Genomic DNA, 16,023 nt, shown 5'->3' with positions numbered 1-16,023 from the left:
AAGGGAAGTATTTTCAGTTTATCTTAGCACACATTGTTGATAAAAATGTTCAATATTTTTAGATTTCAGATGTTCATATTCAAGTTTAAAAAGCTAACTTAAAAATAATTTTAGTTTCTAAAATGTTAATGTCCACTAGATAATACTTAAGTGCTAGGACTAGCTACTATTTTTATTAATGATAATTGAGTTGTACAATTTTTTTTTTCATTGAAAAGGAATCTAACTAGATCTGTCTTTCTAAACATTGTTTTTTAATATGCTATTATATAAAGTTTATATAGGCCTACCTCATAGGCTTAAAATATAAACATTGACTAATGCTATTATATGTAACATCAAGCTTTGGTTAATTTAAGTACCCAGACAATAAACTTTTTTATATGAAGAGTTTGTAGTCCATTTCTGTAGTCTACTGTTTATTATTAAAATAACGTCTTGTTTGTTTGTATACATGTAATATCTACTAATTTAAAAATGTATGTTTATGTCAGTGGTTTTTTTACCTGGGTTCAGTCAAACCCTAAGGGTTCGGTAAGTCAGTATCTGGGGTTCAGCAGAGGTCAAGACACACACCCGACTCCTTTGATTCACGATCAGATTTAGTCAATGCAGATGATAAAATTATTAAGAAAGGTTCGGTGAATGGGCATATGAAACTGTTTGAGGTTCGGTATGTCCAAAAGATTAAGAACCAGTGGTTTTTTGTATTAATTTGTAAGTAAGTTTGCATCTTAGTTTAAAAAAGGAATTGAATAGTAAACGTATAGAGCCATTCAAAATCCCAGTCTAGCTGCTAGCCTAATCTGTTCAGTGACTGGTAAGTCACTGCAAATGTTAATTCAAAAACATTTCAGTTTTCATAACTGATTTGACACTTGACTTAGTCCTCTTTGCTCCTTATGGAACATAGGGCCTCAACCATTTCCTTCCATTTCATCCGATCCACGGCTATCAATTTTGCAGTCTCCAAAGACATCCCTGTTGGCTTCAGATCTTGAAGAAGACTCCGCCTCCAGGTCTGTCTTGGGCGCCCTCGCTTCCGCTTTCCCTGGTGGTTCCACTCAAGCGCTTGGCGTGTAACATTTGGGTGAGCCTTTCGTAGCGTGTGTTTAACCCAGCGCCACTTCCTCCTTTTTTTTTCTTGAAGCTCTTCGTAGAAGCGGTCTTTTTCTTCCTCGTCTGCGTTGTTCTTAGGAGCGTAGCACATGATAAATGAGGTCTTTTGAAACCTGGATTCAAATCTAGCTTTAATTATTCGATCAGACATAGGTTTCCATTCCATTAGGCTTTTTGTTGCCTCCTTTGTCAATAGCAAGGCTACGCCTGCCTCTCGTGGGTTGTCCTCATTTTCTTTTCCCGAGTATAACAGTGTTCCTCCCGTCTGGAAAGTTTCTTTTGCGACAGTAGTTTTGGGGCTGTGAATTTAGTTTTTCTCGGTTGAAGAAGGGGGTTCGGCTGTGTAGCTTCGTTGCGTATTTGGCTGCATCGCGTCATACTTCTCCTAATTGGAGCCCTGGTTCTTCCGAGGACTGGATTAGTTTCAGATTTGTCTTCGGTTTCTGTAACTCCCCAGTTGGCCATTGCCCAGTTTGCCATCATTAGATAGTACTCCCCAGTTGGCCATCATTAGATGGTACTCCCCAGTTGGCTATCATTAGATAGTACTCCCCAGTTAGCCATTGCCCAGTTGGCTAACATTAGATGGTACTCCCCAGTTGGCCATCATTAGATGGTACTCCCCAGTTGGCCATCATTAGATAGTACTCCCCAGTTAGCCATTGCCCAGTTGGCTAACATTAGATGGTACTCCCCAGTTGGCCATCATTAGATGGTACTCCCCAGTTGGCTATCATTAGATGGTACTCCCCAGTTGGCCATCATTAGATGGTACTCCCTAGTTAGCCATCATTCGATGGTACTCCCCAGTTAGCCACTGCCCAGTTGGCCAACATTAGATGGTACTCCCCAGTTGGGCATTGGGTTGGCCATCACTAGCATTACCCAGCTGGTCATTGGGTTGGCCATCACTAGCATTCCCCAGCTGGTCATTGGGTTGGCCATCACTAGCATTCCCAAGCTGGTCATTGGGTTGGCCATCACTAGCATTCCCCAGCTGTCCTTCCCCAGTTGAGCATCACCTGGTTAGGCATTCCCTGTTGGCCATTCCCCAATTGACCATCACCCATTTGGCCATTGCCCTGTATAAAATTACTCATTAATATTGAATAGCCCTTGCTTCTTGCCTTAGAGATAAAGATGAGATTTCATGGAAACCAATTAATTTCCATTATTTTTTGCAACTTCATTAGTTTATACACGGCAATTTTAGACAGTCACTCCAGGCCGTCAATAACAAAAAGGAAATAATTAAAAGTTTTCAGTGAAAAAACACGTTTAGATATTGTTATTGAAGTAACATTTTATCTGCGAAAAACTGATTTACTCATACAGATGTTGACATTTTTCATCTTATTTTAACATCGAAAAAAATTATAGAATAGCTTCTATGCTTTTCACAAAAAAAGTAAATGTTAATTGTTTAACTTCACTCTTATAAAACTAATAACACCTCAAACACATTGAAATAACAGAACAATAAAAACACTGGCTTTTAAACAGTTATAGATGGCAGTTGCTACAGCTTTAAAAAGCTATTGTCGCCGCGGAGGTCCTTGAGGTGCCGAAGCTGGAAAAAACCTCATTTTATAATCATCAATCCTCCACAGGAAGTGTATCGACCGCACAGTGGCGTAATTGCTGCGAATCTCTCCAAGATAAATTTGTTTGTAGTAAAACTGGTAAAAAGGAAATGTTTTTATGTATATATATATGTATATATATATATATATATATATATATATATATATATATATATATATATATATATATATATATATATATATATATATATATATATATATATATATATATATATATATATATATACTATATACACACACACTTGCCCGAATGCCGTTTGCCCGAAGGCCGATTTCCATAATGGACAACAGTGGCATTACGGCAAAAGAGCACTACTGCATTCTATTTGTGTGGAACGCATGAACCTGACTCTTTCTCTCTCTCTCTCTCTCTCTCTCTCTCTCTCTCTCTCTCTCTCTCTCTCTCTCTCTCTCTCTCTCTCTATATATATATATATATATATATATATATATATATATATATATATATATATACTAGCCCTCCCAGCCAGGCCCTGCTCTGGCCTCTGTGAAAAACCTTTCTGTTAAAGACCATGCCCTGTGTACCCGGCATTGCCCACCCTAACCACAACCAACCAAAACCAAAACAACAAAATGCAAACATAACGCTAACACAATTACAAATACAAACGAAAACAAAAACCTAACAACAAACCCAACCACAACCACAAACACCAATACAAACACAAAGATAAAACAAACAAAAAAGCAAACGAAAACAAAAACCTAACAACAAACCGTACCACAAACACCAATACAAACACAAAAGAAAAAATAAACGAAAACAAACCAAATCCAAAAGCAAAACCAACCACAAACACAAATACAAACACAAACCCAAAGAAAAAAACACAAACGAAAACGAAACAAAAAGAACAAAAACGAACCAAATCAAAACGCAAACGCAACCACTAACGCAAGCCAAACCTAAACACAAAGAAAACAATAACGCAAACATAAACGCAAAGTGCTCACAGTCTAGCCCGGTGCGCCAAATCGCACCATGCTGGGGCGCCGGCGGAATCGCCTGTTTCAGCTTAATAAACGACTATAGTACCCCCACTTATTCATAGTCTTTTGCACTCACTTAAACGAACGTATGCGCCAAACCGAACACGGGAGGCCCGGGGCCCCAAATAGCATATTGTCTGGGCGACAGAAGACGCCCGGATTAGATTCACTTAAAGACTATAATAACCTTTCTAATCCATAGTCTATCGCACTGTTTAAAGCGAAATTAAGCACCAAAGGGCTCACAGGTTAACCCAGGGCGCCAAATCGAACCCTGCTGGGGCGTCGGCGGACGCGCCTGTTTCAATTTAGTGAACAATTATAATACTCCAAGCTTTTCCGTAAACGGAAAGAAATAAACATTTAGGACACGAAGGACCTGGCTTTCTAACTGTTATTGATTAAAAACAATCAGAAGAAAACAGTACGTTCAGTGTATGGAACAAATAAAATGCAGTATTAAAAATACCAATAACATTGCACTTAATCAATCCCCGCTAATTATGTAATTATTTTTTTCCTAACACCAAAACAAAGTAATAAAAAATAAATTCTTTCTCTCCCCGATTTAATGGGTTTTTTAAAATAGGGAAGTAACTGTGTTTTCCAAATCAAGGGACGTTATGCAAATACATTTCAGACACAATTATAGAAATATTATAAACGTTGATACACTTTTTAAAAAATTTTATGTAATGTTCATAATTAAAAATTATTATTCTAAGTATATAAAATGAAAATTGTTTTTAAAGACTTTGAATAGTAATTTTTAACTCATAAATTTAGACCATGAGCAATATAATAATCTAACACTTGGCTCCGTGGAAGTATAAATTTTTTTCTTTTTTCTATTATTCCTCTGCAATCCTCGATTACAAACATTTAACAAACATTTTACAAATAAATATACAGAATTGAACATTATATATATGTATGTATATATATATATATATATATATATATATATATATATATATATATATATATATATATATATATATATATATATATATATATATATACATTTTACATTTACATTTACATATACATCATATTTACATCATATACTACATATACAGACAGACAGATAGATAGACAGACAAACAGTAGATAGGACCCCACATTATTTCCACGATGAAGCATTCATTTCTATTTCCGCCAATGCTTGATGCCCTATGCTCCACAGGGAGTAAAGAGGACCAAGTGAAGCTAAGTACGTCACTCACCTTTACCATGCTGTTAAGGGAAAAGTTAATCGATATCGTGAACCACTTGCTGGCTTCCAAGGTGACTGTGGTTACGGTTGGGGTACACGGGTTTTCATCCATACACTTGAGTGTGAATGTCGACGAAGGCCAGGAAAATTCACAGATAATTTGACTGGCCCAATACCGGCCATTCATTTTAATCAGATCCAGGTGAAATCTGGTCAAGCAATCAGAAAATGAGCTCTGTTTGCTAGCGTACTCATCACGCGCGTTGCTGCGATCTCAGAAGAAAGGCTGACGCAAAATTTATGAGAATTTAATGAAAATATGTATCTTTACCAGTGTCCCCACCCTCGCACGAAAATTTCAAGTGCCCCCCTCCCCCACCACCGGAGAAGAAATTCTGGAAGAATCACTGCTCCCAATAACCCGTGCCGAAAATCATCTTCATCTTCTCCACCTCCATCGTACTGTACAGGTGTTTCATCGACATAGATAAACATTAAGATATTTTCAGATGCGAGTTACGTACCTTGTTATGAGAATAAAAGAGTTCTAAAAAATTATAGTATGTAGGTATACTTTAGTTACATCTTATTATGTTACTCACACACACGTATCTTTTTTAAAGCATTATTTATACATTAATTTATGTATGTTATTTATACAATTAATATTTTATTTAAGTTTTGAAACTATTCTTTAAAATTTCAACAATAACATATGCACTTATATGGTTTCATACACCTATTGATATTATACATACGAAAAAAAATGTTCAAAATGTGAGAGTAACACTGCCTCGCGGTTTTACACCTATCGCGGCCGGCTTTGATCCCTATTAACCGCGATAACCAAGAGATTGCTGTATTACAATCTATCTATATACTACTAAAAGTCAAGTTTGTTTACATGTTTGAATATTTATTTGTTTTTTTGTTTGTTTGTTTGTTTGTCTGATTGACTATCTCGCTAGGTTGCACTCATCGTGGAAAGCTGTAAAATAGTATGTAGGTAGAGAAAATTTTTTGTTTTAAGACAGACTGTTAATCACACATTTATTTAAAGACGTTAATTAATTTATTGATTTATTCATACGCAGAGTAACCCATTTTTTTAAAAAGTTTAGAACGACCACTACACTCGGCGGGACCGTGACGTCACAGTTTTTGTTTACTCTTTAGTACAATAAAATGGCGGCGTCTATCGAAGAAAATTGTGTTCCCATTCAAAAGTTTAACGCGTTCTAAATCTAATTTCTGTCGGTCATAACTTTAACAATACGTCCGTTTGCTGTATTTATTACGTTCCAACACTTATATCAATTTTAAACTGTCTTTTTTCATTTAGTTTTACAATAAATTTCTCTAGATCTAAAGATCAGCTGTCGAAGGAAAGTTATGAATCTAGCCTAGATCTAGATCTAGCCTAGATCTAGGTCACTAGACTCAATGTAAATTCTAGATCTAGACTTAATGTAAATTCTACATCTAGAATCTATTTCAGGCCTTAATACATCTAGAATCTATTTCAGGCCTTAATTATTTTATATAAATCTTTGTTTGGCTAATTTAAGATAAAATTTAATTTGAAATTTACTACTAGATCTACTAGACTTAGATCTAGATCTATGCGCGTAAATCAAGTTGCATAAGGAGACTCAATGTATAGTATAAAAATTCATTTGTGACGTCACGATTAAATAGCTAAGTTGGTAGCGTAGTCCGCTCTCATGCGGGTGGTACAGGTTCTAGACCAATATGTCAATGATATTTTTTTTCAATTTTTTTTTTTTTTTAGATGTGAATGATAAAGTTGCCTATCTGAACTTGGCAGGATACAGGGCAGGTGAAGTAGAGTTCATCTGTTTCTTTGTCCTAAGCATATGAAAGGATAGTGTGGTCAAAGACATGCTCGGCTGGAATCGTTTTTTAAACGATAAAAACATGTTGTCTGACACTTGGCGGAACACTGGGCAGGTGAAGTAGAGTTGAGTAGGTCACCTGTGACGTCAGTATATGAAGGGATAGTCCGAAATCGGTGTTTTCGGTGTTTTTAAAAGAAGAGAAACATATTTTTGAATGTGGGGTCTGTTTTTTTGTGACGATAAGTGACACTACAGTAGCGTAGCGAGGAGGGGGGGGGGGCGGGAGGGGAGGGGAGGCGGGGGGAGGGGAGGAGGGGGGAGGGAGGTGGAGGGGGGAAGGGGGGGGGGCGGGGGGGGGGACATATGTTGGGGCGCCAAAATGGTTTGGAAAAATAAATTGAAAGGTTGAGGGGGGTTCAAATCGAAAGTTTGAGTGGGGGGGGGGGGGGGATGCACATTAAAAGTTTGAGGGGGGGGGGGGTGTTGAAAATCGAAATCTTGGGGGGGGGGGTTAAAATGGAAAAGTTTGTCCCCGGGCGCAGGGAAGGGTCGCTATGCCTCTGAGTGACAGACGTGATGTTTTTTGATGGATGACCCCCGAAACCCACAGTTATCCAACGGATGACGGGTATTCTAGTTAGAACTGAAAAGAGGGAATTAAAAATTAAATATTACTTTCCCAAACTTTTCCAGTTTGCAGCCAATAGAATATCAATTTGTAGTCTATCACCGGCTATGGGGTGGCGCTTAAATCCCCAGTAGGTAACCTCGGGACTTAACTGTAACAAATATTTAAAAACAGTTTAAATGTAAAGCAAGTATAGTAGATGGGGCAGCGGGAATTCAAGAAAAAAAAAAAAAAAAAAAAAAAAAAAAAAAAAAAAAATAACAAAAAAAAAACAAAAAAAACAACAAAACAACTTTGTAATATTATCACTATGCGGCGGGGGGGGGGGGGGGGGGGGGAGGTGGTTGTCAGTACCGTCTAGTACTAGTACCAGACTAGTACCATCACCCCCACCTTGCGAAGCTACAGCTTATTAATAAGAAACGAAGCTTACCATTGATTTATCCACCTAAAAGAAAAAACAACAGAAAAATTGACATTTGAAAAAGCCGAAAATTATAAACAACGCACACAGAAAAATGAAACGCTGACATACCCACATACAGACAAAAAAGTTCCTAACGCAGGGAAAAACATCCGAAAAACAACAACTCACAAATTCAGTCCAATGTGTAATCTCCACTTTTCCAGAAATCTTCATAAAATGTTGCGCTTCTCTATGAAAAACGCCATTATACTGGCAGAAAAATACGTCGTCAATGTAGATCTGAGGACATAAAAAACAACAATTAATGGATGGATATGTTGGAGACATGTCTCGGGGTGGGGGTGGGGGATGGAGCGAAGGAGTCACTCCTACGTGAGTACTATAACGCCGATGTTCGTTTTAAAGAACGCCATTCATTGTGGTGGGTTACTATAATCGTTGTCCAATCAGGCGCGTCCATGAGCTCGCTGTGTTCCCTCGTGAGCACTACTGCGCCTACTTTCATTTTAAAGAGCACCTTATACCAGGGACACGGTGGGACACTACAAAGTAAGCAAAGTGATGCATCAGGCGCTTAAGCAGTAGTGTAACAGGCGTTAATGACAGCTGAGCAGTCGCCGAGGTGTGCTGTACCTCATTATTACAGAGGGTGGTTAACGTACACACAAGGCGTTCATGCAGCACGCCCACTGGGCGGGAGTGTGGACAAACTCGCGCCCAACAACAAAGATCCGGTGCAGCGTCAGCGATGTTTACACTTAAGTTCTAGAAAACTAGGTCACACATCTAAAAATACACGATTGATAACGTGCTGGTGAAATGTTGCGTCGCTCTGGTGGGATGGACTGGATCGCAGCGACGCAAAAGTTAGAGGTAGATAGTGTGTTTAGGATGTGCAGTTAGATAGAAGTGTGAAGTTAGTTGTATTAGTCGACAGCATATAGTATAGACTAGTTAGATAGAAGTAAGAACGTTGTTTTGTGTAAATAAAGAACATCATGTCCTGAATTGGACTTGTGTGTGGTGATTTCACACAAAACTATACCAGGCCCGGGTTCATCACCATCACCCCCCCCTCACACTGGACATAGTGCGGATCACACTATCCTTTCATATACCGAGATCACGGAAACAGGTGAACTCTACTTCAGCTGTCTCGTAGGCCAAAAAGTCCGAAAGGGATGTTCACAAGTATATATTAAATATATAAATGTGAACATCCCTTTCGGAATTATTTTCCAATTTTATTCTTATTTTTTTATGGGGGGGGGGGGGGACGGGGGGGACGACCATTTCCCACCCTACCCTTCATAGCAACCCCGTAGATCCACCGTTCCCGTACCTCAAATCTAGACTGCCTGGTGATAATTTTCATGGAGAATTCGCCCCCTCTCTCAAAAGGCATCACTCCACTTGTCAGCTCCGAACTCCATTTTCCTTTCAGCCGATGCGACCTGGCCACGTGCTGTTTATCAAACCGTGCTCTGAAGTGAAGCACTTTGTCCATGGTACAGAGCACATTAGTGCAGAACTCAATCGTAAATCTGTTGATACAATTAACAAAAAATTCTTTAAAAAAAACGTTTTAATAACAAGCTTTTATGTAATAATGCACTAGAAAGTAGAAAATAAATTATACACTACTATTTAAAAAACTATAAAGAAAAGCGTGGGTCTTTTCATAAATATTAGACACTACTATTTAAATTACTATAAAGAAAAGCGTGGGTCACTTTAGTATCTATTGGATACCTTTACTAATATTTAGGAAGAGACCCACGCTTTTCTTTATAGTTATGTAAATAGTAGTGTATAATTTATTTTCTACTTTTTAGTGCATTATTACATAAAAGCTTGTTATTAATACGTTTTTTATGAATTTTTTTTCAGTACTTAACATGTTTTATTTATAATAAAGATACATGACTAAAAAACCATTGCGCGCCCATTGAACGTTATGACGGGTTTTATTGCCTTTCTCTGCCCTCTCTTAACTTAGAGCCTTCCTCGCTCAACGCGTGTATAATGGATGGCGTAGACTAGTGGTAAGGAACTAGACTACTGACCCCACTAAAAACCACCGCGCACCTATTGAACGTGATGACACGCTTTTGACGTAGAGCCCCCTCGCTCCACGCCCTACACGGCCGTGATGACGCGTGTGGATAGAACTGCCTACTAATTAGGTCCAAATTTTAATTAATTCATAAAAAGTTAATTAGGCCACCAATTAAGTCAAATTGAATGTCAAGATGCATTGTCTTCATGTCTTGACCCACGTATCAATTACGAACCGTATGTGTCAGTTAAAAGTGCCTGCAATTTCGCACGGGCGTTTCGATCTAGACTGACAACAGACAGAGGAAGTGAGTTAAATAAAAGCTTGTAAAAACTGATTTTTCAATGAGCAAATTAAGAAAATGAATCATTGTGTGTATAATTAAAAAAAAATCAAAGTACCTAATGCTATTTGCCGCCTTTTTAATTATCATGAGAGTGTGAAAACATTATGAATTATATAAAATGAGTGCCTTTTCAGACCCATGGGAGTTTATTGCCTGAAATCTAGAGGGAGGATTGTTTGCGAATAAAAAGCTGAAAGCTAGTGAGGATTGTTTGAAGTAAAATAATACAAAAAGTGTGGGTTTTGTTTTAATTTATTGAAACATGCAAACAGCCACTCGCCTGCGGGAGTCACGAGGGATACGAATGTCCAAGTTGTATTGTAAGGAGTTGTTTCCTTGCCAGTAAAATAGGTTGTAGTCTAAGGGGGCGTCGAACTGTAAAAATTAATAATTGTAACAGTTACACAATAATTGTTACAGCTACAAATGATTCTTACAGCTACAAATAATTTCGAGACTTTCGGGTAAGCAGGCAAGCGTTCTACCGCTTGTCTCGAGTTCGAATCCGAGTTCAAGTCAGTGAAACGTCACTAAGTTCACCCAGCTTTGATGAGTACCTGACTCAAATTAGTGAAAGTAAAAGCGACTGGGTATACTTTTGACAACATTATCCCTTCATATGCAGAGGTAAAGAAACATTTGCACTTTGCCTCATCTGCCCAATGGATCGCTAGGTTTAAAGAGGATTATTTCTTGTTCTTATCTCCGTATCATTGGTAGAATGGGACAGCGTGGCCTAGCGGTGGAGAGCAAGACTGCCGACCCAAAAGTCTCGATTGCGAATCCAGATTCAAGTCAGTAGAATGTCCCTGAGTCCACCCAACTCAGATGGGTACCTAACTCACGTTAGAGAAACAAAGGCGGCTGGCCATATTGCTGACCAAACTATACTTTCATATGTCTCTGAAACAGAAGAACTCTACTTCACCTTCCGCATGGGTCTTGGACACTTGGGCATAAACGGAAAAAGATGATGATCATTGGTATAGTTTAGTTACCTGTGACTTACCTTGATAGAACTGGTAGCTGTCCCAACCAGCAGCAATAACACGAAAGGTAATCCCATGTTCTCAAAATATGACTCTAAGCAGAACTCGACCTTACACAAATATTTAACAAATATATTTTATATAAAATAAATTAAAACAACTACTGCAATTTAGATAATAATTAAAACGTTGTGTAATTTGTTAATGGGACGGCATGACCGGACGGTAGAGCGCCCGAATGCTAATTTGAGAGTCTAGAGTTCGGATCCCGTGCTCGAGTACACCAAGCTCTAAGGTAGGCGACCGAGTGATGTTAGGGGAGAGTAGATCAGACGGTGTGGCCCAGCGGTAGAGCGCTAGACTGCTAACCCCAAAAAGTCTCGAGTTCGAAACCGGGTTCAAGTCACTTTAGGGAAACAAGGCGGCTGGGCACAGTCCTGACCGCGGTCATTGAAACAGATAGCTTCTGTGTCTTGTGTCTTGGGCACAAACTGGGACAGATATTATGATCAGAAGTGACTGGGCCGCCGACCACATCTTGTATCGTCGTCACCTACCGTAATGACTGACTATACTTTAGGTAGGGCTAGTGTAAAAACATTTTTAAATGAACCATTCAGAGGCTTTAAAACCCCGGCATGAGACCTGTAGGTCAATAAATTATATTTTATCAAATTTCGTCCGGGGTAGAGATGGGGGTGGGGTACATGGGGTGGGGTGGGGTGGCAGTGCCCCAGGGAAACTCAGCTGCATAGACCTCAGACATCAATTGTAGGCCTACATAGCCTTGGTGATGGTAGTGGGTGAGAATCACTTTTAATTTGTCTTAGAAAGACAAAGCTAATATTAAAAAACACAGAGAAAACAAACAATATCATAATCACAGCTTTGTCAAACCTTTTAAACAACATCTTTCTCATCTAGGTTGAACAGGTTTGGCTGAACCTCCACAATATCGCCTTTAAACAAAGAAGCTTCCCATCTTATCGACGGTAGTAAATGTTAGGAAATCTAGCCGGACCTGGTTAGCCGGTCACAAGCAAAGCGGTTAATACAAATTTATAACACAAAAAAACCTCATGCTTCTTATTGACAAATCTGGCTACTGTATCGCATCGTTTGGCATCGGTGCGATCTGGTACGTGCTCAGCATTTAGCCCCTGTTGCTGCAAGTGCGCATCGTGTTATTGAATTGTACTTTACCATCCGGTAAAACACGTCAAAAAATGCGTGACGCCATTTATGGAAAGGACCTCTATCAGCTATCTGTGATTCTGTGCCAAGTGTATTAAAAGTGTATTAAAAAACGGACATAACTGGGTTAATATGTGCAGTTGTTTCCGGGTATTTAACTTGAAGGATATCAACATTGTTTATTATAGCAGTGTCTTGATAGCTGAGTCTTGATACAAAAAGATATCTTTATATTTTATTCTAAAGTTAACTATTATTTTTATTAACGTAATATTTTTTTGTCAAAACTAATTAACACTTTAGTTATTAAGGAAAGAGATACCCCCCCAGCATAACAGAATTACAAGTAATTTAATAATGTCAGATACAAAATAGTTCGGTGTATGTTTTGAAGTCTGAAGTTAGGTATAGAGCTAGCGTGATAAATGGGATCGGTGTTTCTTAATGGCAGAACGAGATGGAATTTATATAGTAAACATATACTTTTAAAAGTGTCCGCTCCCCGGAAAATTTTGACCAGCCCCCCCCCACCCTTCCGAAAATATCAAGTGCCCCCCCCCCCCCCTAGAGAAAAAAGTCTGGAAGATTCGTTTTTTTTTAAAACTCGGAAACTCTATTCAAGGATCCAACTATTTAACTCATATCTCAGCCCGTTGGCGGATTTAGGTGGTGCATTAGATCCTAAGCCCTGTATATATATATATATATATATATATATATATATATATATATATATATATATATATATATATATATATATATATATATATATATATATATATATATATATATATATAGATATATATACATATATATATATATATATTATTTATATATATATATATATATATATATATATATATATATATATATATATATATATATATATATATATATATATATATATATATCAGTGGCGTAGCGAGGTCTGGTGTCACCCGGTGCGGCACTTAATGGTGTCACCCCCCAGAGGCGTAACTTTCAAATTTTCAATTTGCACCCCCCCCCCTCAAATTTTCGATTTGCATCCCCCCTCAACCTTTCTATTTGCACCCCCCTCGAACTTGATAACGGGTAGTCTAGTATATTATATATATAAATAAATAAATAAATAAATATATATATATATATATATATATATATATATATATATATATATATATATATATATATATATATATATATATACTAGACACACCTGGATTCCACCAATCTCCCTGGGGTTTCAGTTTGCTAAAGTAATGTTGATTTGTAAAAAATGAAAATTCTCTTTTGAATATGACAGTCCATGGGGCAAGGTCACCTGTTTCTACGACATTACTTTAAAAAAAATGCAAAAGTATGTTGTCATTGTCTGTAACCACCCCCTCCCCACCCACTGCACATGGTCACAAAAGTCTGAACCCCTTTGTTCCTAGTAGTGTGATGTCGTTTGTGGACAAACCCCTCCAGCCAACCTTCTCATGATGGTATATTTGAATAAGGAAGTGTTCATTCCATTATATAAGCTGCAGCACATGACTGGTCATGTGGTCAGCTTCAAGGATTTCTTATGCTCAACTGTTTGGTCACTCTGTCGCTGTCAAACATATTTTTTTGCTGAAACGATCATACATAATAACAAGTTAACCCCCCCCCCCCCCCCACCCTCCCTCTACATTCACACACAGGTTTTGTAATTAAAAACATGTTTAAGAAATATTAAGAATGTTCATGCTTTGATACAAGTTTTTAGAAAGTATAACCAATTTGTTTTCCTTTAAATTTTGTAATGTTGGCAGTGATTAAAGTAGTTAGCAGCGATTCTAATAATTTCTAGCTTTGTGTTTTGTTTTTTTTTTTACTTACGCGTATATACGAAGTATATAGAATGTCTTGTAATCGTGCAAAAAAAATCGAGATTTTTACAAATCTCGACGTTTGACACCTCACTGATACGGAAAAACATAATTTTGCAATCTTGTCCGTATGTCTGTGTGTCTGTCTCTCTCTCTCTCTGTGTGTGTGTGTGTGTGTGTCTGTCTGTGTGTGTGTAAACACGATAACTTGAGTACCGTTATAGCTAGGTTAATGAAATTTCATATATAAGTATTTTATCAAAATCGTAGATCCGTATCAACTTTTGAGCTATTTCCAATAACCGGAAGTGGTACTTTTTCTACTTTGAATTTTTCAAAAGCTGTAACTTGAGTACTATTTCATATAGATAAATGAAATTTCACATGTTAGTAAAAGATCTAATTCTCTACCTTCTGTCAAATTTTCCATTGACGGGAAGTACTAATTTACGCTATCTCCGATTTCTCAGGGAAAAATTATATGGGACACCTGACAAACTGGAAACCACAGTCCGGTTTGTCCACGAAGTTGGACTTGTTGTCTGAATCCTTCACCATATTCAAAAATTAAGAACGAAGAAGAAGAAGAAAGAAGAAATTACGCACTATTATGCACATTTTGTTTTGGCGTTCGCTTGGTGCGCAATTCTTTTTTCTACGAGATTCTATTCTGTTTTTAAAAGTTTAAGTTATTAAAAATCATGTCTATATTCTTCATTTTGCCTAAAATTTGCAAATTATAACATTATTTTAATGAATACGAGTTTAATTTTTCTTTAAAGAATTGGATTGTACAATAATGCTGGTTTAAGATTTTGAACAATGAGAACATTGTATGTTCAAGCACAATTTTAGAAATAGGTCTTCAGAGTTATTTGGTGTATTGAATCAAAGGGAAGTATTTTCAGTTTATCTTAGCACTTATTGTTGATAAACATGTTAACATTTTTAGATTTCAGAAGGTAATGTTCAGTTCAAGTTTAAAAAGTTAACTTAAAATAATTTTAGTTTCTAAAATGTCCACTAGATAATACTTAAGCGCTAGGAACAGCAACTATTTTTACTCATGATAATTGAGTTGTACAATTTTTTTCATTGAAAATGAATCTAATTTGATCTGTCTTTCTAAACATTGTGTTTATTTAATATGCTATTATATAAAGTTTATATACCTCATAGGCTTAAAATATAAACATTGACTAATGCAATTATATGTAATATCAAGCTTTGGTTGATTTAAGTATCCAGAAAATAAACTTTTTTTGTATGAAGAGTTTGTAGTTCATCTCTGTAGTCTACTGTTTTTTATTAAAATAACCTCTTGTTTATTTGTATACATGTAACATTTACTAATTCAAAAATGTATGTTTATGTCAGTGTTTTTTTTACCTGGGTTCAGTCAAACACTAGGGGTTCAGTAAGTCAGTCTCTGGGTTTCAGCAGAGGTCAAGACACACACCCGACTCCTTTGATTCACGACCAGATTTTGTCAACGCAGATGATAAAATTATTAAGAAAGGTTCGGTGAATGGGCATATGAAACTGTTTCAGGTTCGGTATGTCCAAAAGATTAAAGATTAAGAACCAGTGGTTTTTTTGTATTAAATTTGTAAGTTTGCATCTTAGTTTAAAAAAAGGAATTGAATAGTTAACTTATAGAGCCATTCAAAATCCCAGTCTAGCTGCTAGCCTAATCTGTTAAGTGACTAGTAAGGCACTGCAAATGTTCATTC

General features: G+C 37.1%; 1 protein-coding gene and 1 long non-coding RNA gene across 2 annotated transcripts; both read right to left on the bottom strand.

The window, feature by feature from the left end:
* Positions 1-7,480: 7,480 nt before the first annotated feature.
* On the bottom strand, positions 7,481-9,390 carry LOC131958495 (32 kDa beta-galactoside-binding lectin-like). The gene is made up of 4 exons (XM_059323571.1): positions 9,207-9,390; positions 8,033-8,143; positions 7,871-7,885; positions 7,481-7,588 (listed from the first exon to the last, which is right to left on the bottom strand). Exons 1-4 carry the CDS (start codon positions 9,369-9,371, stop codon positions 7,481-7,483), a joined length of 399 nt encoding a protein of 132 aa, XP_059179554.1. The 5' UTR covers positions 9,372-9,390.
* A 1,161-nt stretch (positions 9,391-10,551) lies between these two features.
* LOC131958488 (uncharacterized) lies at positions 10,552-12,350 on the bottom strand. Its single transcript, XR_009389244.1, has 3 exons — positions 12,156-12,350; positions 11,279-11,368; positions 10,552-10,644 (listed from the first exon to the last, which is right to left on the bottom strand). It is a non-coding gene; the product is annotated as an uncharacterized LOC131958488 (long non-coding RNA).
* Positions 12,351-16,023: the final 3,673 nt, after the last annotated feature.

Source organism: Physella acuta, unplaced genomic scaffold (genome assembly GCF_028476545.2).
Source record: "Physella acuta isolate Inbredline_101_S28 unplaced genomic scaffold, ASM2847654v3 ptg001330l, whole genome shotgun sequence".
Classification (NCBI taxonomy): Eukaryota; Metazoa; Mollusca; class Gastropoda; family Physidae; genus Physella; species Physella acuta.
The sequence above is the reverse complement of the archived record's forward strand: the minus strand, read 5'-3'. Positions and strand labels throughout refer to the sequence as shown.